This window comes from Geotrypetes seraphini, chromosome 16 (assembly GCF_902459505.1).
Source record: "Geotrypetes seraphini chromosome 16, aGeoSer1.1, whole genome shotgun sequence".
In the NCBI taxonomy this organism is placed as follows: Eukaryota; Metazoa; Chordata; class Amphibia; order Gymnophiona; family Dermophiidae; genus Geotrypetes; species Geotrypetes seraphini.
In genome coordinates, this window is record NC_047099.1 from 31,757,932 (window position 1) to 31,781,504 (window position 23,573).

The window sequence follows — 23,573 nt, forward strand, 5'->3', positions numbered from 1 at the left end:
TCATTTCTATGGAATTTGCTTCCACAGGCTGCCCATCTTCAGTGGACTCTCTACCTCACTTAAACTGCTTGTTCGAAAATTTTACTTTGTAGGATGATGGAGCAGACTCATCCTAAACTGCAGTCATGCGTTCATGGATCTCTTTTGGCTTTTTCTCTTCTTATGTGAGAAATGTTATCACTGAAACGGTGCTCCAAATCTAGCAGTTTATTTGATTCGCATGAGGACTCTCTTGACATCCTGTCTCTTGGAATGTTAGACTTGTAATGAGTCGCAACTGAGCATGAGTAACCTTGAGTTATGTCGCAACATGCATAGACTTGTTTCAACACACTTGCTACTTTTTCATACTCAAATAAATTATTGAGCACCTCTCATATAACAAAAGGGAATGTCTTTCTTGCAGAACGATTGATAACTCAAGAAATGCACAGCAGAATACTTACAGAAAATAGCAGCAAACACTATAATAAAATGTGAACAAAAATTCAAATGTCTAGTACACAGTATAGTCACAGACCGTGCTGCAAATGTATCCAAAATGAGAAGAAATTTAGAAGATCATGAAGAGAATACAAAGCTAATAACACGTGGTTGTAGTGCTCATTTACTGCATCTCCTAGCCAAAGACTTCAGTGTCTCAGAATTAGACTACTGTGTTTCCCCAAAAATAAGACAGTCTTTTATTAATTTTGGGCCCAAAAAACCCACTAGGTATTATTTTTGGGGAAACAATGCCCAATCACAAACCCACAGCATCTTTCTATCCCCCCCCGCCGCATAGCCAAACCTCCGCCGACCCTTCCAGCTCTCCCTCCCCACACCGACCGCGAAACTGACATACCATTATCTTCTTCCAAACAGCAGCGTTGCGGCAGCAATCTAAATAGGCTGCTTCAGGCCTTCTACCGCCACAGCGTTGCTGTGCCGTGTTGCTGATGACATCATCAGTGGTGCGGCAGAGAAATGCCCCAGCGGGAGAAGGCACAAAGCAGAGCATTTAGATTGCTGCCGTGATGTTACTGTTTGGAAGAAGGTAATGGTATGTCGGTCTCGTGGTCGGTGTGGGGAAGGAGAGATGGAAGGGTTGGGGGGGGAAGCGCTGCTGCCTGCGAATGCAGCACTTCAACTAGGGCTTATTTTTGGGGAAACACGGTATATATGTTGTTGAAATTGCTAAATAATTCCATAACAATAATTTTGCAGCAGCAGCAGCTCTGAAAAGAATGGGTGAAACCAAGCTAACGCTCCCACAAGATGTTAGAAGGAATTCTGTAATGGACTGTTTTGAGCAGTATATTAAAAACTGGCCTAGTTTGATGACATCTGGTTGTAAATATTGAGATTATACCGGCAAGAATGAGTCTGTGGGAAACCATGACTTAAATCAAATCCACCCAGGTACAGAGGGGTTGAGATTGGGGTTAAAGAGCATGAGACAATATACTAAGCTTCAGTCACCGGCTGTCATGGGACTAACTGTGTTATTGGGGACAGGTTGACTGGCCCATTCCTGGTTTTCCTCCTCTCTTGCTGCTAAGTGAATGGACCCAGAGAAATTCAATCTCTGTTCTTCCTTAAAATAAAATTTAAAAAAAGCCCCAAAAACTTGGCAAATCTTTCAATTGCATGGCCTGTTTGAAACAAAGACAAAACACCAAGTAGGTTAATGTTCTGCTTTTCCTCTGGCCTGTACTCCTGCAGCCGCTTCCTGCTGGATGTTTTCTTTTCCAGAGGAACAAATGCCTGTTCTTGCTTAACAGAGACACTTGGAATTCATTATTCACAACATGACAGTTCATAGTTAAGATTTTAGTTTCTGTTCCTATGCTTTTCACCTTGGTCTGGATAAAATATTATATACATCTTGTCCTGGAAGGAGCACAGCTCTTGGGAATAGTGTTAGGAATAAACTTTCAATAAAAAGGGTTAAAGAGTCAAGGGCTAAATTTCTTAATGGATGTGGGCAAAAATAGTTCAAGAAAATCTGAAGGGATACAAAGGATTAAAGGTAGCAGGTAGAGAATGACATGGTGGCGGTTACCCGCGGCTAGCTGCGTTTAGCCGCGGGTAACCTGTCAAAACGGTGACCCAAAAAAATGGTCACTGCAAGTTCGGGGACAAGGCACGGGGCGGTGAACAATCTTGAACGCGCGGTGACCGAGCGTTCCAATCGGCAGCCCACTCTCACCTGCCGTCCGTCCATGTATCTCCCTCCCTCCTTTTCCCTTACCTTTTCTTCTTAGAATGGCGATTTCTATAAGGCTACGAGCTGTATTACAGGCGGAGCCTTGAAGTCGCGTTGCGTTGCCTGCTGGTAAAAGTCTCCTCTGACGCAGCTTCCTGTTTCCGGTTGCATCGGAGGAGACTTCTAGCAGGCAACCCGATGCGACTTCAAGGCTCCGGCTGTAATACAGCTCATAGCCTTATAGAAATCGCCATTTTAAGAAGAAAAGGAGGGAAATGCACGGCTGGCCGGCGGGAGGGAGCTGCTGGACCGTGTGAAGGGTGCTGGGGGTGAGGGGATGGAGAGGAGAAGACGCTGAAGACGGGGCCGGGGATGGGGCGGTGAAAGGGTCAGCGGGGCGGTGATGGGTCGGTGAAGGGGATGGTGGTCCAGGGACGGGGCAGTGACGGGGACAGAATTTTTCCCCGTGTCATTCTCTAGTAGCAGGGAATAAAGGGCTAGAGCCAGGGATGAGTGCAGAGGATCAAGGGAGGTTGGGAGCCAGGGATTAGATCTGGGGGTCAAGTAGTGTCTCTGGTTTAGAGCAAGAAATTAAAATGGGCCAAGGTCACATGGGTCTTTATTATAGCTCTAGGATTGCGTTTGACTTTATGGCAGCGCATATGGCCCTCAGGTTATAGTAACAGAGAGCTCAGCTTGGAATTAGTGAGTGTGGGATTCATGAAGTTTTAGTTTGGGGAAGGGCACTCACAATGTAAAGCAACAGGTTTATACATTTAATATTGGCTCTGTATTTCACTTGTTTATACCTAGACTTTTTTTGATTTAAATGAACAGCATAGCACAGTGTGATCTTTCCGGAGTAGTAGAAGATTTAATGACTGAGCTGGGACTGGGATTCTTTTGTGGTGGTCAACTTGCACTCCCTTCTCATTTTATCTTTTTTCAACCCTCCCGTCCCTGTAGTCGATGAAATTGCAGCCAGCTATCTGTGATGCTGATGGTTGGCTTTGTGCTGCTTTTTTGGTTTTTTTAGGTTAGTGTTTTAAATATGGTTCAGAATGATAAGAAACCTAAATCTAATCTAATCTTCCATTTGTGAGTCGCACATACCTATACAGGCTCAAGGCGACAGACCAAAGAGAAGGGAAGAGGGGGAAGAGGAGTGAACATAGAAGTAGGGGGAGCTATACATAACATAAATCTTTATTTATATACAGTGAAAGCCTTTCGGTTTGAGGTGGTTTACAGAAAAAATGGCTGAGGAGAATCGGCGAGCTACAGCAATGGAGAGAGGACTGAAAATTGTAGAGATTGCATAGAGGAAGGTTAAGCAGGGTTTTATAAGGAGGGAGATAAATAGGTAGGAATGTTCATAGTCTTAGAGCAGTGGTCTCAAACTCAAACCCTTTGCAGGGCCACATTTTGGATTTGTATGTACTTGGAGGGCTGCAGAAAAAAATAGGTAATGTCTTATTAAAGAAATGACAACTTTGCATGAGTTAAGTACCTACAGATCCAAAATGTAGATTATCTGAAATTATCAGAAGCAATTTCAGCTATACACAGCTGAAAGCAATGCAACATGCAGAAAGTGAAAAACTATCAAAGTATCAACTGCAAGAGATAAGATTTTATACCAACTATTTTGAGGCCCTCAGTATTATAAAGAATGATTCTTTATGGAAAACCTGTGCCTTAAGTGTCTGGTGGTCATGTCCGCAACTGCCTTCAGCTCTCACCTCCTCCAGCACCGGACACACGCACAAGCTGCACTGCCTCCAATGGTTACTTTATGTTCTGAAACGTTGCCTGCCTCACTGCTGTAACCTCACACAAGCACTTTCCTGCGTCTGTACGTGATTGTGAAGTGGAGTGGAGAGGACAATCGCATATACGGTAGACGCGTACTTCCTTTTTGTTTTTATAGATCGGTGTGGAGTCCTCTCTCAAAAGTTTTGTTTCCATCTCTGAAGGCCATCCTTATAGGACATCAAGCTAAGGTGATCCAGGGAAAGGTTGCTAAAGGGTCCTTTCAGGTGATACATAAAGATCTAAGTAGAGCAGTGATTCTTAATCCAGTCCATATGATAAATTCAGCTATTCAGTCTTTCAGGATTTCCACGACGAGTGTGTCTCAGATCTGCATGCAGATTATCTCATACATATTTATTGTGGATATCCTGAGTGCCCAGCTGGATAGATGTGTGTCAAGGAATCGGTGGAGAGCCACTGATCCAGAATTAAGTGAGATACAGTAGATTCAGATAAAGGCCTTTTACAATGAAAGGGAAGATCTAGAGCAGGGATTCTCAACTCAGTCCTTAGGACACATCTGACCAGTCAGGTTTTCAGGATACATATAATGAATATGCATGAGATAGATTTGCATGCACTGCCTTTACTGTATGTAGATTTCTCTCATGCATATTCATGGGAGAGTGTCCTGGCAGGAAAGGGGGTCAGGTGAATAATTTGTGTTGTTTTGTGGGGGGCAGAGAGAGTAAGTGGGTACTGCTAAATATCCACTTCTCTCAACCAAGCCAACTATGCTTGCCCAGACCTGATGACAAATTTCTGGTGCTGTGCATGCGTCAAAATCCATTCTTTTATTCTATGCATTGTGGAGGAATAATTCAGCACCACCAGATACTGTTTGTTTTTATTTAGCATGTGGTCATGTTCACTATCCGAGTTAACTCCCATGTTCAACTGCTTTCTAAATTGTGTGGCCAGGATCGTGTGCTTAGACCGTTTGTTAAACACGTGCTTCTGTTACACAAAGCATACAAGTCGTGACAAGTGAGTTAAGTCCCCCAAATCGCGAACTGTTGCAGAAGAAATCAAATACACTTCTCCCTCTGTATTCGCTGTGATAGGGGATTAACAGAACCGCAAATACAGAAAAACTTTTTCATATATTATTAGCTGTTTTCTATTAAAAACCATCGTGAATATAGTGAAACCGCGAATAACATGGTGGGGGACCTGGCCTGTTCCTGAAGGAGAGGCAAAACACGGTGAAGAAAGCGCTGGGAATTGGCGATTTTCTATGGAAACGCTTGGAATCAGCGATTTCTCTATGCAAGCTGATGTAATTTGGGGGGAGGGGCCAGCAAGCTAAAAACCGTGAATAATCGAAACCGCGATTGCTGAAACCGCAAATATGGAGGGAGAAGTGTACTTTTTCTTCAGCTCCGCATCTTTCCTCAGCGGGCCATACTGCTTCTCTTCAGGTTTTTCTTAAAAGGAAAATTGCAGGTGAGCTGGAAGATGTCTTTCTAGTCTGTTCAGAGAAGTTTTTATTATTTTCAAGCTTTTTTATCTGATTTTGAGGTTTGAGGTGCTCAAGAGGTTCCCAGTGGCAATGGGGCAGTTCTGACTGGGAGAGGACGCAGACCCTTTGATGGGCTGTCTGCTGCTGGCAGGGCAACTGTAAAGGAACCTGTCTAATTGGCCTGCACTGAAAGTTGAGGAGCTTGAAAATCATTCACCTGGAAGCAAAGTTCTCTCATGATTTATCAGGTGTTTGGCCTTGTGGCGGTCCAGGAAGGCTTTCACGATCCTGTCAAGCATACCCAAATCTCAGCCTTGGCTCACTCACAGTATCCATTACTTACGTTCCTGTACCCACTGTGCAAAGCGTCTTTGGTTCAAATCTTGCACACATGCTGCCTTTCTTCACTTTAAATTTATGCTGACCTCCTTTAATTCTGTGCTTACACGGGTCTAGCAAGACTACTACATCCAACTAACAAAATGGAGGAATTAGAAGCCATGGCCAATGCAGAGTACATAGACATCATTGGAGTCTCTGAAACGTGGTGGAATGAAGAAAACAAATGGGATACAGCACTACCGGGGTACAAGCTCTATCGCCAGGACAGGTCAGGACAGAAAGGAGGTGGAATAGCCCTATACATAAAAGAAAGCATACAATCGACAAAAATGGACACAGCAGAGACGACCAACAAGCTGGAATCACTATGGGTTAAAATACCGGGATGGAAAGGGCCTGAAATAAAGATGGGCCTATACTATCGTCCACCCTGGCAAACCGGAGATATCGATGAAGAAATGGAAACCGAGATGAAGCGAGAATGGAAAAGCGGTAACACGGTTATTATGGGAGACTTCAACTACCCCGGGATAGACTTGAGTCTTGGAAGCTCAAAATGTGCTAGGGAGACAGAATTCCTGGAGGCTATACAAGATTGTTTCATGGAGCAGCTTGTTAGAGAACCAACGAGAGGAAATGCCACTCTGGATCTAATCCTAAATGGGTTAAGGGGACCTACAAAGGAAGTAGAGGTAGTGGGACCGTTGGGAAACAGCGATCATAACATGATCAAGTTCACGGTTGAGGTAGGAATACCAAAAGGAAAGAGAACCATAGCGACAACTTTCAACTTCAGGAAAGGAAACTACGAAGCAATAAGGGAAATGGTAAAGAAGAAACTTAGGAACACTTCCCAAAAATGGCAAACAGTAGAACATGCCTGGTCTTTTCTCAAGAACACGGTGAGCGAGGCACAAAATCTGTATATCCCCAGATTCAGAAAGGGGTGCAAAAAGAGACCCCAAAGACATCATATATCTAGATTTCCAAAAAGCCTTTGACAAGGTGCCCCATGAACGCCTACTCTGGAAACTGAAGAACCATGGGGTGGAAGGAGACGTACCTAGATGGATCAGAAACTGGTTGGCGGGTAGGAAACAGAGGGTAGGAGTGAAGGGCCACTACTCGGACTGGAGGAGGGTCACGAGTGGGGTCCCACAGGGCTCAGTGATTGGGCCGCTGCTATTTAATATATTCATAAATGATCTAGAAACAGGGATGAAGTGCAAAATAATAAAATTTGCAGACGACACCAAACTATTTAGAGGAGCTCGGACTAAAGAGGACTGCGAAGAATTGCAAAGGGACTTGAACAAACTAGGGGAATGAGCGACGAGATGGCAGATAAAGTTCAACATTGAGAAATGTAAAGTATTACATGTGGGAAACAGAAACCCGAGGTACAACTATACGAAGGGAGGGATGTTATTAAATGAGAGTACCCAAGAAAGGGACTTGGGGGTAATGGTGGACATGACAATGAAGCTGATGGCACAGTGCGCAGCGACCGCTAAGAAGACAAACAGAATGCTAGGCATAATCAAGAAGGGTATTACAACCAGAACGAAAGAAGTTATCCTGCCGTTGTATCGGGCGATGGTGCGTCCGCATCTGGAGTACTGTGTCCAATATTGGTCGCCGTACCTTAAGAAGGACATGGCGTTACTCGAGAGGGTTCAGAGGAGAGCGATGTGTCTGATAAAGGGGATGGAAAACCTTTCATATGCTGAGAGATTGGAGAAACTAGGTCTCTTTTCCCTGGAGAAGAGGAGACTTAGAGGGGATATAATAGAGACTTACAAGATCATGAAGGGCATAGAGAGAGTAGAGAGGGACAGATTCTTCAAACTTTCAAATAATAAAAGAACAAGAGGGCATTCAGAAAAGTTGAAAGGGGACAGATTCAAAACGAATGCTAGGAAGTTCTTCTTTACCCAACGTGTGGTGGACACCTGGAATGCGCTTTCAGAAAGCGTAATAGGGCAGAGTACGGTACTGGGGTTCAAGAAAGGATTGGACAATCCTGCTGGAAAAGGGGATAGAGGGGTATAGATAGAGGATTACTGCACAGGTCCTGGACCTGTTGGGCCGCTGCTTGAGCAGACTGCTGGGCACGATGGACCTCAGGTCTGACCCAGCAGAGGCATTCTTATGTTCTTATGTTCACTTTCTTCCAACCCCCGTCGTCTGTTTGCCACGCTGAACTCCCTCCTCAAAGCGCCCCCACCTCCAACCCCTCCTTCTCTATCTCCCCAGATTATAGCTGATTACTTCATGACAAGGTCCACAAGATCGCCCTTGAATTCACTACAAAGTCACATCCTTCTCCACTCTTCTGAACTTCAAACTCACACCGCCCCTTCATCCTTCACCCAAACAACTCAGGAAGCTCTTCTTGCCTGGTCCCACTCTCTCGTCCTTCCGTCAACTACTACTGACTTTTTTCTTCCTTCTTTGAAATCACAGAGGAAATAACTGCACAACTTCTGTCTTCAGCCAAGCCTACTACATGCTCCTCAGATCCTATTTCCACCCCTCTACTCAACCCCATCTCACAAACAGTTATCCCTCCCATCTGTCATATTCTCAACATATTCATTACCACTGCAACTGACCCTGCTACCTTCAAACATGCAATGGTTAAGCCACTCCTCAAAAAACCCTCACTGGACCCTACCTGCCCGTCCAACTATTGCCCTGTCTCCCTTCTTCTGTTCCTATCCAAGCTACTTGAGCGTGCTGTTCTCCATCGCTGCCTGGACTTCTTTTCAACTTGACAGATTCTTGATCCTCTACATTCTGGCTTTCACCCCCAACATTCCACAGAGACTGCCCTCACCAAAGTCTGTAGTGATTTGTTCATGGCCAGATTGAAGGGCCTTTTACTTGATCCACTTTCAAATACAGTTCAAGCTCCTATTGATGACCTATAAGTGTGTTCATTCTGCTGCCCCTCAATATCTCTCCTCTCTTCTGTTTCCTTATACACCTCCCAGAGAACTCCATTCCTCAGATAAATCATTCTTAGCTGTACCCTTCTCCTCCACCTCCAATTCCATACTTTGTTCCTTTCATCTAACTGCCCCCTATGCCTGGAATATATTATCCGAGTTTGTCCACCAAGCCCCTTCCCTTCCCTTGTTTAAAAACAGACTGAAAACCCACCTTTTTGATATAACCTTCAATCCATTACCATATTCCCCACTGCCCACCATCTCAGCCAACAGATTAACAGTTCCCCTTAACTGTATCCATGACATCCTGTTTGTCTGTCTTGTCTGTTTAGATTGCAAGCTCTTTCGAACAAGGACTGTCTTCTTTGTGACTGTGCAGCGCTGCTATAGAAATAATTAATAGTAGTAGTGGTAGCTTTGATGGTGCAGCACGCGGGTTCATGGGGGTCTGAGGCCTCAGTCTGATGTTGGCCTCACTGGCAGCCTGAAGATTGAAGGGTCCTGGACTGAGGATTTACTTGTTTGAGACAAGGGTCTTCTCCACTATCCAACTTTAGGTTTTTCTGGACAACCTTAAGATACAATGATGCAAGAAGATGAGTTGGATATAGTGGCGATCATAGAGACATGGTTCACGGAGAGACATGACTGGGATGTAGTTTTACTGGGCTATAATCTGTTCAGAAAAGACAGAGGAGGAAGAAAAGAAAGGGGAGTAGCGTTGTATGTTAAAGATCATATTAAAGACACACAGTTGCAAGATCTGCAGGGCAAGGAAGAGGCCCTGTGGATCAATTTGGAAAGAGGGAAAGGTAAATATATATTTGCTTGATGTGATATACAGACCTCTTTCACAGATAGAAGAAGTGGACAGAGATTTAATAGTAGACATTCAGAATATATCTAAAAAAGGGGAAATTTTACTAATAGGTGATTTTAACATGCCAGATGTTGATTTGGGTATCCCTATTGCAGGGTCTTCTAGAAGTAGGGAGACCCTGGATACTCTACAAAGAGAACTGTTCCAGCGGTTGGTAATGGAACCCTTGCGGGATGGGGTCATACTGGACTTGGTGCTCAAAAACGGGGAAAGTGTTTCTGATGTTACAGTGAGTGATCATCTGACACCAAGTGTATACTGCATGGTACGGTTTAATATTACTACAGGTATAGAGAGGACTCATTCAAAAGTAAAGGCACTGATTGGCTCAGAATGGATATTTGGGGCCAATCGGGGCCTTCAGTCCCTCCCACTGCATTCCAAGATGTATTGGGAGGGGGAAGCCCCATTATTTGCAGCAAGCGGCCCTGTAGGCAGGAGGGATTGGGCTTCCCTCTTGCAGTTTTCTCATCTGAAGGTACAGGGGGTGGGGGCTGTCTGGGGATGTTGGGGAGATGTTGGAAAGGGGGGCGGAGTTGTCACGGGAGGGGTATAGGGCCCCGTGGCTCAGCTGATCCTGGCAGGTGGAATCCCAATCTGCTGAGCCGCCAGGAATCCCTGAAACCAGATCAATTGTATATTACAGTTTAGTCAAAATACAGCTGTATAAAAAATTACAATAGTCTAATTGTGTGTAGTAGAAAGGACTATGCTATTCTAAAATTTTCTGGCCATAAGAGAGACCGTATAGTTCTCTTAAAAAAAAAAAAAAAGCTATGAAAGGTTTTTCAGATCAGTTACTTGTTTGGGAAACCAAATCCGTTTCCTTTTTCCTCTTGCTTTTATTTACTTCCCTTACATAAAAATCTGTTGCCATTTTTATAGCTCCCTTGGATCACTGCCTACTTCTCTTTATATCCTCCCACCTTCAAGTACACCCTCATTTTACTAAAGTCAGCATATTTGAAACCCAGGACTTTCAGTTTTTTTAATCTTTGTGTGTCTGTACTCCACTTTAGCTCTTATATCAAAACCATCCTATGTGATGATCACTACTGACCAGGTGGGATCCATCTGGACATAAGACATAATTTCTCTATTTGTGAGTACAAGATCCAGCATCACCTTTTTACCTCATGGGTTTCATCACTACAGTAGACTCAGTTAAACGGCACCCTTGGAGATTGATAGATGCTGGATAAATAGTTTCTGGTTGCTTGAGAGTTATTATTAAAAATAGGCCTAACTAATACCGTATCCCATATTATGCCATACCATAAACTGTTCCAGACAAACTAAAGGACATGTAGTAGACAAAGCATGGACGTACTCAGGTATAGCATGCCAAGATTGCACTTCAATTTCTGCCAGAAATTGATTTTATTATCAATTTTATTTAAAGTAGTATTTCTTAAGATTTTTTTTTTTTTTTTTGCTTGAGAGTTCTGGTTAATTGAGTTCCGATTAACAGAGAATTTACTGTATTTGTCTGAATGGAGCATTTTGAAAGGCATCCACGATCTTTCTGATTCTGCAGACGGGCGATTCCAGTCTGCATCTGGCACGTTGAAATCTCCCAGCGGCAGCTTCTCTGTTTTGCGTCAGAGGTCTGTATCTTGTCCATCTTTTCTTTCCAAGATCATCCAAATTACTTCTTCCTTTCCCTAGCCTCCTGGCATTTCAGCTACTTTAATATTATTTTTCACATACAGCACCACTCTTCCATCCCTTTGGTCTACAAAAATTGTAGTCATTCATGGTAATCATTGAACCATGTTTCTGATAGCAACAATAGCCATGTCTGCCTCTAACATCAGGGTTTGCAGATCCTGAAATTTGTTACTCAGACTATGAGCATATGTTCTTAGGGTTACCAGGTTTTCCAGAACTAAAATCCAGGCCCATGGCTCCGCCCCGCCCCCTCTACCTGTCCGCTTGTCAGGCTGACATCTGCGCACACACTGGTATGACACGATGATGTCACATGTATGTGTGTAAAAAATTCACTAGTAACACAATCAAATTTTCACAAGGGTCCTTAATCAAGACTATTTCACATATGGTAGTATAATTATTCCACCATTTGAATACCCTTATGGTTTTACTATTTTTTCATACAGTTTTAAAGGATCCTCAGCGGCACCACTTGGAACTCAATAGCATTTCATTGTACCAAGCTTTACGTGTCAACTCGTCATCGGGTCCCAATTGTTCTAATAATTTTATCATATATTCTTCACTTCTGCATATTTATCAAACACTTTGAAATTCAAATATTTTTATAATTTTATAAGCTATCACTTAGCTTTTAGATGTGGTCTCCGGCTAGGGGAATGTCATACCGACATGTTTCGCTAGAAGTAGCTTTATCAAGGAATTTTCCCCCAATAATAAGCGTCAGCCCTTATGACCACTCTGTCTTTAGAGGTGAAGAATATATGATAAAATTATTAGAACAATTGGGACCCGATGACGAGTTGACACGTAAAGCTTGGTACAATGAAATGCTATTGAGTTCCAAGTGGTGCCGCTGAGGATCCTTTAAAACTGTATGAAAAAATAGTAAAACCATAAGGGTATTCAAATGGTGGAATAATTATACTACCATATGTGAAATAGACATGTATGTGTGTGACATCACGGCATTGCGTTCGCACATGCGTAGTTGCTATCCTATTGTCGCTCCTAGCTGGAAGGTTTTGAAGAGCTGTCCGGATGCGAGGACATGTCCGTGGAAATCCGGACATCTGGTAACCCTATATGTGCTCATTTCTTTAATAGGTGCTTTCGATCTTCTTGCATTGCTTTTTGCCTAAATGAAATGCCAAGATGGCTTATTTTTGCTATTTTTCTCTACCACTGTTAGGCTTTTGATTTTGCTGGGGGTGTCTTCCTGAGCTCACCTTTCATTTACCACCCCCATCATCTAGTTTAAATGCCTAGAAATAAATGCAGCCAATATATTGCCAAGGATCCTCTTTCCCACCGCAAAAAGATGTAGCCTATTATTACAGTATAGCCACACCCCGATGCTCCTAGGCTATCCCTCAGGCCTCCCTGGGCCTCCCTTTTTAATCCTGATTTCTCTGCTGGGTTTAGGGCAGGAGCAATCTCCTTTCCTCAGTTCTGGTACTATTGCTGGGGGAAAACCAGGGAAGCCCAACTGAAATCTCATTGCTGTTTTTTTTTAGCTTGGGCATCTTCCAGCAAGAAAGAGAATACTAGCTGCATGTGTTCATAAGGAATAAAGGAAAAGATTGGGGGTGGGAGAGAGAGGGCAGGAAATAAAACGGGATCTCCATTATAGTAGAGCATAAAACTAAAGGTTTTTTGCCCCTGAACACCCCCCCTTTTAAAATTTTTTTATGGTTTATGCAGGCAGGTTGGACGATGCATGCTGTTGTCATGGTTACAAGCACATAGTATGCCAGTACACTGCCTGTAATGCCTTGAATGATGGTTGCCTGGGAAACCAGATGGGGGTGAGTCTCTTCCAGCAGTTCTAGGATTTGGAGGCATTGTGGATACGATTAGGTAACAAGATAGAAAAAGTGTGGCATAACTGAAGCTTTTTGTTTTTATTTGCTCTATTGTAGTATAGTACTCCCCCAAAATTTGTGGGGGTTCCATTCCAGAAACCGCGAATACGGTTTTTCAGTTGATCAAAGGCAGGAGAAGCCAGCTGGGGTGCCGGCGGGTGCTTAAATTGTATTTACGAAACCGGGCACATTTCCTGAACGCCTCTTCCTGGTACTAAAGTCATGGTTACACCAATCAGGAGCTGCTTTGACACGCTGTCTGGCATATCAAAGCAACTCCTGATTGGTGTAACCATGACTTTAGTACTAGGAAGAGGCAGTCGGAAAATACCGTGAATTACTGAGTCCGCGATTTGCAAACCTTGCAAACTGCGAATTCACGAGAATTTACTGTAGTTCCAGATTCCCAATTAAGGGATTCCTCTTCCCTCTTTATCATACCAGGTTGCAGTATTGCAAGGTCACTGGGCAGTGCTTGATGTTTTCTGTAGCTATCTCCGATGCACCCTCCATCACAAGAAGCTATCTTCAATTATCTGGGGATAGACTGGAACCTAGGCACCTCCGGCTGCAGTAGGAAGACCAAGTTCTTGGATGCTGTAGGCGATTGCTTCCTGGAACAACTTGTCAAGGAAAATACGAGAGGAAATGCAATTCTGGACTTAATTCTAAATGGACTATGAGGACTGGTGCAAGGTGTAGAAGTAGAAGGGACACTGGGAAGCAGTGATCACAATAAGATCTATTTCATCCTGGACACAGGGGTAAAACATCGATCCAGAATGATGGCTTCGATACTGAACTTCCGAAAAGGGAATTACGAAGGGATGAGACTCATGGTGAGGAAGAAGATTAAGAAGAGTATAAGCACTGTAAAAACGCTAGAGCAAGCATAGTCCCTTTTTAAGGACACAGTCACCGTGGCGCAAAATCTATATATACCGCGTATCAACAAGGGATCCAAGAGAAAAAAGAACAAGGAACCGGCGTGGCTCACTGTAGCGGTGAAGAAAGCGATCAGTGATGAGAAGATTTAGTTTAAGGAATGGAAAAGGTCAAAAACGGACAAAAAACTGGAAAAAGCACAAACATCATCAAAGCAGGTGCAATAAGGAAGTAAGAGGGGCTAAAAGAGACTACAAGGAAAAAAATAGCCAAGGAGGCAAAAACTTTCAAGCCGTTTTTTCGATATATTAAGGGGAAACGACCCGCGAAGGAAGCAGTGGGGGCCGTTGGATGGCCATTGGAATAAAGGGAGTGCTAAAGGAGGACAAAGCCATCACCGACAAACTGAACACATTTTTTGCGTCTGTATTTACTAGTGCTGCCCGATTTGATTCACCCTATTGAATCGATTTTTCAATTTGATTCACTGTTAATGACACAGCTTTTTAAGTTTAAACATTTTATTTAACCAAGGCAGTATCATGTCAAAAATAGGAACATCCAAACTATAACATAGCTGTAAAATTAGTTAGAGAAACATAGATTCACAGCTTCCCCAAAACAAATCATCCCCAAAGTTTCCCCAGCCCCCCTGCCTGATTCTCAGTTTTTCCAGGCCCCTGCCAATTCTCAGCTTCCATCCCCAGCCCCCAAGACTCACCAGCCCCCCTGCCGATTTCAGCTTCCATCCCCAGCCCCCTGCCGATGTATTTACTTACTGCCTGGACTGGATATTAAATCGCGGGAAAGAGGAGAAATGCGGGAAAAGAAAACTAGTATTTGTTGCTGCTGAGTGCCGAGGTCTGCTGCATGAGGTCTGCTCGCTCGCCGCTTGACTCTCCCACCACTCCTTTCATTTCTTCCGATGTAACTTCCGGTTTCGCAGAACCGGAAGTTACATTAGATGGGATGAGTCCGGCGGCCAACGGCGTGAAATAGCCCAAACTTGTCTTGCAGCTGAATCGATGAGTCCGGTTTTTAATAAAAACGAACCGATTTGAATCTGTGAACTGATTCAAATCGTGAATCGGGCAGCACTAGTATTTACCGAAGAGGATATACACAACATACCGGAAGCCAACAGGCTATACGCAGGAAACAAAGACGGTAAACTGACAAGAGTTGATGGTCAGTCTAGAAGAGGTATGCATGCAGATTCATAGGCTTAAAAATGATAAATCCCCGGAACTGGATGACATCCATCTGAGGGTAATCATGGAACTGAAAGGGGTTATAGCTGAACTGCTCCAATTAATAGCCAATCTGTCGATCAAATTAGGAAGGATTCCGGAAGACTGGAAAGTGGAGAATGTTATACCGATCTTCAAGAAAGGTTCAAGGGGAGATCCGGGAAATTACAGACTGGTGAGTCTGACCTCAGTACCGGGAAAGATAAAGGACCACGTCATTGATCACCTTGATGGACACAATCTTATGAGGACCAGCAAAGGAAGATCTTGCTTGATGAACTTGCTGCACTTCTTTGAGGGAGTAAACAGGCAGATAGACAAGGGTGGCCAGGTCGACATTGAATATCTGGATTTTCAGAAGGCTTTTGACAAGGTCCTGCATGAACAACTATTTTGAAAAATTGCGAGCCATGGAATCGAGGGTGAAATACTCCCGTGGATTAAAAACTGGTTGGCGGATAGGAAACAGAGTGGGGGTGAATGGACAATACTTGGACTGGAAAAGCGTCACGAGTGGAGTGCTGCAGGGTTCGGTTCTTGGACCTGTGCTCTTCAACATATTTATAAATGACCTGGAAATTGGTATGACGAGTGAGGTGATTAAATTTGCAGACGATACAAAGTTATTCAGAGTAGTAGTAAAGACACAGAAGCATTGCGAAGATCTGCAACGTGACATAAACACGCTCGAGAAATGGGCTGCGACATGGCAAATGAGGTTTAACATGGATAAGTGTAAGGTGATGCATGTCGATAACAAAAATCTTATACACGCATACAGGATGTCTGGTGCAGTACTCGGAGAGACCCCCCAGGAAAGAGACTTGAGAGTACTCGTCGACAAGTCAATTAATCCATCCATGCAATGTGTGTCGGTGGCGAAAAGGGCAAACAGAATGCTAGGAATGATTAAGAGGGGGATCATAAACAGATCGGAGAAGGTTGTTATGCCGCTGTACTGGGCCATGTTATATCCCCCACCTGGAATACTGCGTCCAGCACTGGTCGCTGTACATGAGGAAGGACACAGTACTACTTGAAAGGGTCCAGAGAAAAGCGACTAAAATGGTTAAGGGGCTGGAGGAGTTGCCGTACAGTGAGAGATTAGAGAAACTGGGCCTCTTCTCCCTTGAAAAGAGGAGACTGAGAGGGGACATGATAAAAACATTCAAGATAATGAAGGGAATATACTTAGTAAATAAAGACATGTTCACCCTCTCCAAAGTGGAGAGAACGAGAGGGCACTCTAAAGTGAAAAGGGGATAGATTCCGTACAAACGTAAGGAAGTTCTTCTTCCCCAGACAGTGGTAGAAATCTGGAACACTCTTCTGGAGGCTGTTATAGAGGAAAACAACCTCCAGGGATTCAAGACAAAGTTAGACAAGTTCCTGCTGAATCAGAACATACGCAGGTAAGGCTAGACTCAGTTAGGGCACTGGTCTTTGACCTAAGGGCCGCCACGTGAGCAGACTGCTTGGTACGATGGACCACTGGTCTGACCCAGCAGCGGCAATTTTTATGTTCTTTTTTCGAAATGAAACATTGCCTTGTGTCCACTTATCCATGTCAGCAGCCGAGCTCAAGACCTTTTTTTTTCTGATCACCTTATCATGTAGTAAATTGGTCATTCAGGGATATTGGGTTTTTTTGTTTTTTTTTTTAAATTGTGCCCAGAGCATATTCCTGCTTCTGTGATGGTCAGTTTATCTCTTTGGGTGGCCTGGAGGAAGTAGTAAACTGTTTGCCTCTTTGTAAACTCCAGTAGCTGGTTTTCCAGAGTATACCTTTTGAAAATGCTGCCAAAGTGTCCGCTGAAGGAGATATATAAAGCCCCTACTGCATGAGAAAGAGCGGCTGATAGAAAATCCTCCCTTTCTTGAGACAAGTATTGTACAAAAAAGGAGGCTGGGATTAAATATTTCCAGACACCTTCCTCACCCACCTCTTCACAAAAGACAGGAAGATTTTCTACATATATCCAACAAGCTGCTAAGACCTGTCGCTTCTATCTCTTCAGTATCTCCAAAATTCACCCCTTCCTCTCTGAGCACAATACCCGGACCCTTGTCCAAGCTTTTGCAACCTCATGCTTAGATTACTGCAATATACTCCCAACTGGTATCCCTCAGTGTCGCCTCTCCCCCTTGCAATCTGTGGAAAACTCTGCTGCACAACTCATCTTCTACCAACCTTGCTATGCTCATGTCACCTCTCTCCTTAAGCCGCTTCACTGGCTCCCTATCTGCCATCGCATACAGTTTAAGATCTTATTGCTGACCTAGAAGTGTGTTCATTCTGCTGCCCCTCAATATCTCTCCTCTCTCCTTATACGCTTCCCAGAGAACTCAATTCCTCAGATAAGTCTCTCTTAGCATTACCTTTCTCCTCCACTGCCAATTCCAGACTTCGTTCGTTTCGAGCAGGGACTGTCTTCTTTTTGACTCTGTACAGCGCTGCGTGTGTCTGGTAGCGTTATAGAAATAATTCATAGTAGTAGTGTGAAGAGTTTTAGTCTTTGGGAAGCAGAGCTGAGCTTGTGATGTCATAATGCCTCATTCCACCAATAAGAGCCAACCTCTTATTGGTGGAATGTCACAATGGCTCAATTGTCCTGTACTCCCCTCTGTCTTCCAACCCAGCCAGCTGATTAACCGTTCCCCTTAACTGTATCCATGACATCCCGTTTGTCTGTCTTGCCTGTTTAGATTGGAAGCTTTTTCGAGCAGGGACTGTTTTCTTACTCTTTGTGATTCTGTGCAGCGCTGCGCAAGTCTGGTAGTGCTATAGAAATAATTAATAATAGTAGTAGATTCCATCCCATCCTAGACCTGAGACCTTGAGCATTCTTATTCCCAAAGAAAGATTATATCCTTGGACTTTTATTGCCATCTTAAACAAAGGAGATTGCCTATACTCTGGATCTGAGGAATGCTCACACCATAGTTTCCCAAACCCTAATTTGAGGTTACGAAAACCATGTTTGGGGTTGCATCCTAGACAAGCATTTCTATAGGATGTCACTGTCGTGCATTGCTAGAGAGTTGTGTGCTCTTTGTGGCTTTATAGATTAGGTCAGGGCCACAGAAAGGTTAGCGAGTGCTGGCCTACATTCATAGAAATACATCCCAGATTCTTATATGGGAATTATCACTTCTGATACTGAGTACTGTCTCTGGCACTGTATTGGCTCCATTTATTTTATTTATTTATTTAAAACTTTATAACTCGCATATCCTACCATTCTAGGCGGGTAACAACATAACGTGCAAAAATATCAAACCAAACAAAATATGATAAAAACATTAAAACCTAAAATAAAACTAAAAATTACATTACAACATCATAACAGTTAAAAACAGACCCTAAAACAGCAAACTACAATCAAAAGATGATAAAGAAGGATTTTTTTTTACTAAAAATCAAATAATTGAAGAAACATCTGCCCAAATAGCCAAGTCTTAACCATTAGCCTGACCTGCAAGATGCCAGAAACCTGCCTTATCTCAAAAGGTAGCACATTCCACAACATAGTTTTGCGGTAACCAGACAGTTTTACCTCGCTTAAAGAAGATACCTTCAGATCATATCCATCAACCTTAATGCTTGTGATGGACAATAGAAATACAAAGGCAAAAATTGCAGTGATGATGCACAAGATACCAAGTCTTTAATAAGCAATCATAAAATATGAATATGATCATAAAACAGTTTGTATCCAAAAGGATTGATGAACCCGGACCCGACACGGTCCGTGTTTCAAAGAAACATTCCTTCCTCAGGGGTCCTATAATGTTTCTTTTATTTAAAAAACCCCTGATGGGTAACAACTGGAATCAGTGGTAAACAGCTGAGCAAACTGTAAAAGCTCCTACGCCCTACTGTTTATGTCTCCTAATTACCAAGAAGGTGTGATTCTTTGAAGAAATGGTTCTTAGTCAGTCTTTTTGTCCCAAGTAGAGAGTGACACGCCCATCCCCTCAGGAACTCATTTTCGCTGTCCCTGTCCCATTCCTGTAAGCTCTGCTTTACCCGCACAAGCCTTGAACATTTATGAATTTAACGTGTTTCAGTCTTGTGCAGATAGAAACATAGAAACATGATGGCAGATATAGGCCAAATGGCCCATCCAGTCTGCCCATCCGCAGTAACCATTATCTCTTCCTCTCTCTAAGAGATCCCATGCGCCTATCCCAGGTTTTCTTGAAATCAGACACAGATGAGGACAAAGCTTGTAGGAATGTTGGCAGGGACAGGAAAAACTCGCTGGGATGGGGCAGTGAGTTCCCGTGGGGATGGGGGAAAAATTTGTCCCCATGTCATTCTCTAGTACCAAGGTCTTTCTGTTGTCATTTTCTATGTTAACTATATAAGGGATTGTGGTGCCCTGAGCCAATTTTTGTATCAGTGCCCCTCCCCTCGACCTGCAAACTGGTTATCTCTCCTTCTACTACCCCCCAATGATAAAGGGTGTCGAAATCACATTTTAGCATCTCTCTTCTCTTCCTTCGTCTCTCCCTCCTACCCTTTGGATGCTGAACTGCATGGGAAGGAAAGATTCTAGGCTAGGATTTTGACACCGTTTATCACTGATGCCCTGGGCCAGTGCCTCACCTGGTCCATAGACTGAACCAGCCCTGATTTAACTTGTTATGGTAGTACTTAAGAAAGAAAAGTGGGTGCTTGCTTTTCTTTATAAAATAGGCTCTTAATAGATGCATTCTTGGTACCTAAAATAGGCTCTCCTATTTAGAATTACCATGAATGAGTTGGTATGGAAAATCTAAATAAACTATAATAAACTAAATAATTTGCCTGACAGTGCTCAGCACTTGAACCACTGGAGCAATGATTCTGAACTCGGACCTTGTTCCACACCAGTCTGGTTTTCAGGATATCTACAATGAATATTCAGGCGAGAGACTTGCCTATGCTGCCTTTTTTTTATCTCCTGCATATTCATTGTAAATATCCTGCAAATTTGACTGGCTGGGTGCATCTCGAGGTTTGAGTTGAGAGCCATTGCACCGGACCATCTGTAGAAAAGTCATTTTGATAAGAGCTTACTTTTAAAACCATAGGATTTAAACAAACGTGTGCAAGATCTTCATTTTGCTGTATCCAGTGCTCTGGTGTTTTTGGCTTCTTTTGGTTTCAGTGTGAGTTAGTTTTGCATTCTGAGCATTCTAGCTGGTATCTATTTGCATCAGCTGTGGGAAGAGCAAATGAATTGCAGAACACACAGCGCTGAGTTGAATGTGCCTGCCGTGTAGTGGTTTCTTCTTAAGTTTCATTTATTTTTTTCTTGCAGGATTCTTTTGTCTGAGAGGACGTGGATATCGGGCACCAGGTCAAAACACCTACAATGAGTGAACTAGAGCAGCTGCGCCAGGAGGCAGATCAACTACGAAACCAGATCCGAGTGAGTAAGAGAACTGACCAAGCTGGCCTTGCTGACTCTTCAGCATAGGACTGGATAGCAGACTACAAAACCTTCAAGAAAGATACTAAAACCCTACTCTTCAAAAAATACATAAAACCTATCTAACACGACCAGTTCCTACCCAAACCCCACCTACCCACTCTATACCCTTAATATACTCTAATATGCCCCCAACTACCCAACTAATGCTAAATGCCTCTATTTACCCAACACTTACCACCTTAGATCTCGACAACTCTCTGGTAATTCATATGTAACTCTTACGACATCTCTTATGCTATTCCTGTAAACATATGTAATTTCTGAAAACTTTTATGTAATCCGCCTTGAACCGCAAGGTATTGGCGGAATAGAAATCACTAATGTAATGTAAATAGCATATCTAAAATGTTGCTATGAATTTATGGTGGTCTGTCCTCCAAATCTCTCATTTTATCCTGCAATTTATTTGTTTTTAGTATTTATATACCACTTATAACCTAAGTGGTGTACATTCAGGTACTCAAATATTTTTCCCTTTCTGTCCCAGTGGGCTCTCACTGTATCTAATGTAGAGGTCTGCACGGGAACGGGGATCGCGGGGATCCCGCGGGTTCCCCCCCTGGCCCACGGGACTCCCACGGGGACGCCCCCTGGCCCACGGGACTCCCACGGGGATGCCCCCCTGACCCACGGGACTCCCACGGGGACGCCCCCTTGCCCACGGGACTCCCACGGGGATGAAAACAACCTACCTAAATTCTGGCGATGCAAGTCTGGCGATGCAAGTCTGGCGTCGGGTCGGGAAATAGCCATGTTGAGCAGTGAGCTCAGCACGTACACAGATGAAAGCCTTGCTTGCTGATTGGTCCGGCGGCCCCGCCCCACCGTGCCGCCGGACCAATCAGCAAGCAAGGCTTTCATCTGTGTACGTGCTGAGCTCACTGCTCTGCATGGCTATTTCCCGACGCGGGCATTAGGCTGTTTTTTTGTCATTTCGGGTGGGGGATGGCAGCGGCAGCAGCAGCCTGAAAAAGAAATCATCCTGGCCGGGTTCGGTGTCATGCTCCGGAGCTTCTACAGCCTTCCTATCTCCCTCTCCCTTCTACCTGCGGCTCTCTTCGGCAACTCAGCAGCAGCTTCTGACGTCGGGGCCTACCCTCTGCGAGTCCCGCTTGTTTCAACTTCCTTTTTCCACAAAGGCGGGACTCGTAGAGGGAAGGCCTCGATGTCAGCAGCTTGTCTTGATCACCGCTGCTGACGAGTTGCTGAAGAGAGCCGCGGAGCAGGGGGGTGTTGCCAGGTGCAGGTAGAAGGGAGAGGGCCAGATGCAGGACTCGTGGGTGAGGGAGCAGAAGAGAGAGAGAAAGAGAAAGGGGAGGGAAACAAAAGGAAATATTTAATACTGGGCTGGGCCGGAGTGGAGAGAGGGTGGAAAGATTCTGGCTACAGGGTGCAGTAACAAAGGAAAAGGGGGGAAAGCTGAAAATGGAGATTGTGACACAAAGAAGAGAAAGGGTAAGCAGGACCTACTGAATAAGGATAGAGATACAGAGGGGACATGAAGAGGAGGTGAAATAGAGACATAGAAGTAATGCTGAAAAAGTGTGTGTGTGGGGGGGGGAGATAAAGACATTGAAAGGGCAAATGGTGAACATGGCGTAAAGATAAGGACAGAGACAAATGAAGATTCTGAAAAAGTGGTGAGATAGGGATATAGGTGAGATGGACACAAAGAAGGGTGATGCTGGAAAATAGGTGGAATAGTAATTCTGACAGACACAGAAGGGAAATGCTGGATCAAGGAGAGATGGGGCTCAGGCTGGATGGAATGAGGAGAAATGCCTTGTTGGCCCGGAACTTCCTCTCCTACGTCAGAATTGACGTCAGGGAGCGGAATGCTGGTCAGCGCGACGCTTCTGCAGGGAAAGCTTGGGACAGCGGTGGCTTGGGGACTATTCCCCGATGGCGGTGGCAGCAAACCGAGTGGCTTGGGGGAGGGCACAGAGAAAGAAAGAAAGGGGGCAGACAGAGAGACAGAAAGAAGGGGGAACAGGGAGACAGAAAGAAAAAGTTGGGGGAGAGAATGAGGTCTGGAGGAGAGGAAACATACAGGAGGCTGAAAGAAAGGAAGAAAGATTGGATGCACAGTCAGAAGAAGAAAGTGCAACCAGAGACTCATGAAATCACCAAACAGCAAAGATAGGAAAAATGATTTTATTTTCAATTTAGTGATCAAAATGTGTCTGTTTTGAGAATTTATATCTGCTGTCTATATTTTGCACTATGGCTCCCTTTTACTAAACCGCAATATTGTTTTTTAGCGCAGGGAGCCTATGAGCATTGAGAGCAGCGCGAGGCATTCAGCGTAACTCCCTGTGCTAAAACCTACTATTGTGGTTTAGTAAAAAGGGAGGGGGTGTATTTGTCTATTTTTGTATTTTGTTACCGAGGTGACATTGCATAGAGTCATCTGCCTTGGGAAATGTATATGGCAGATATCTTTGTTTTGTGTTCAAAAGAAAAGGAAATGCATTTCTGGTTTTATTTCTACAGTGTTGAAGTACTTGTTGGCCCTTGCTGTGACTGGTGGGGATCCCCAAGCACCGCCAGCAGAGGACCTCCTCTAGAGATGGTCAGAACTCCCCTCCACCAAGCGCAGCAGTCGCTGGCAGCATCCATGAGCCACTGAGGTGCCAGCATCTGTGACTCAGGGACGCTACTGCTGCCTGCCAAGCTTGGCAAAAGGGACCCCAGGCCAACTGCAAAGGAAGTCCTCAGCTGACAGTTTGTGGGTTCTCATCAGCTGAGTATTTATATTTTATATTTACATTAGAG

General features: G+C 44.0%; 1 protein-coding gene across 5 annotated transcripts in view; it reads left to right on the top strand.

Annotated features, from left to right (window-relative positions):
- The window catches only part of GNB2 (G protein subunit beta 2), a 212,245-nt gene that overhangs the window by 136,999 nt on the left and 51,673 nt on the right, over positions 1-23,573 (top strand). For all 5 annotated transcript variants that reach the window (XM_033923772.1, XM_033923771.1, XM_033923776.1 and 2 more), the window contains one exon: positions 20,625-20,735. In XM_033923772.1, coding sequence (XP_033779663.1) covers positions 20,679-20,735 — 57 coding nt within the window. In that variant the 5' untranslated portion in view covers positions 20,625-20,678. The remainder of the gene's footprint in view (positions 1-20,624; positions 20,736-23,573) is intronic.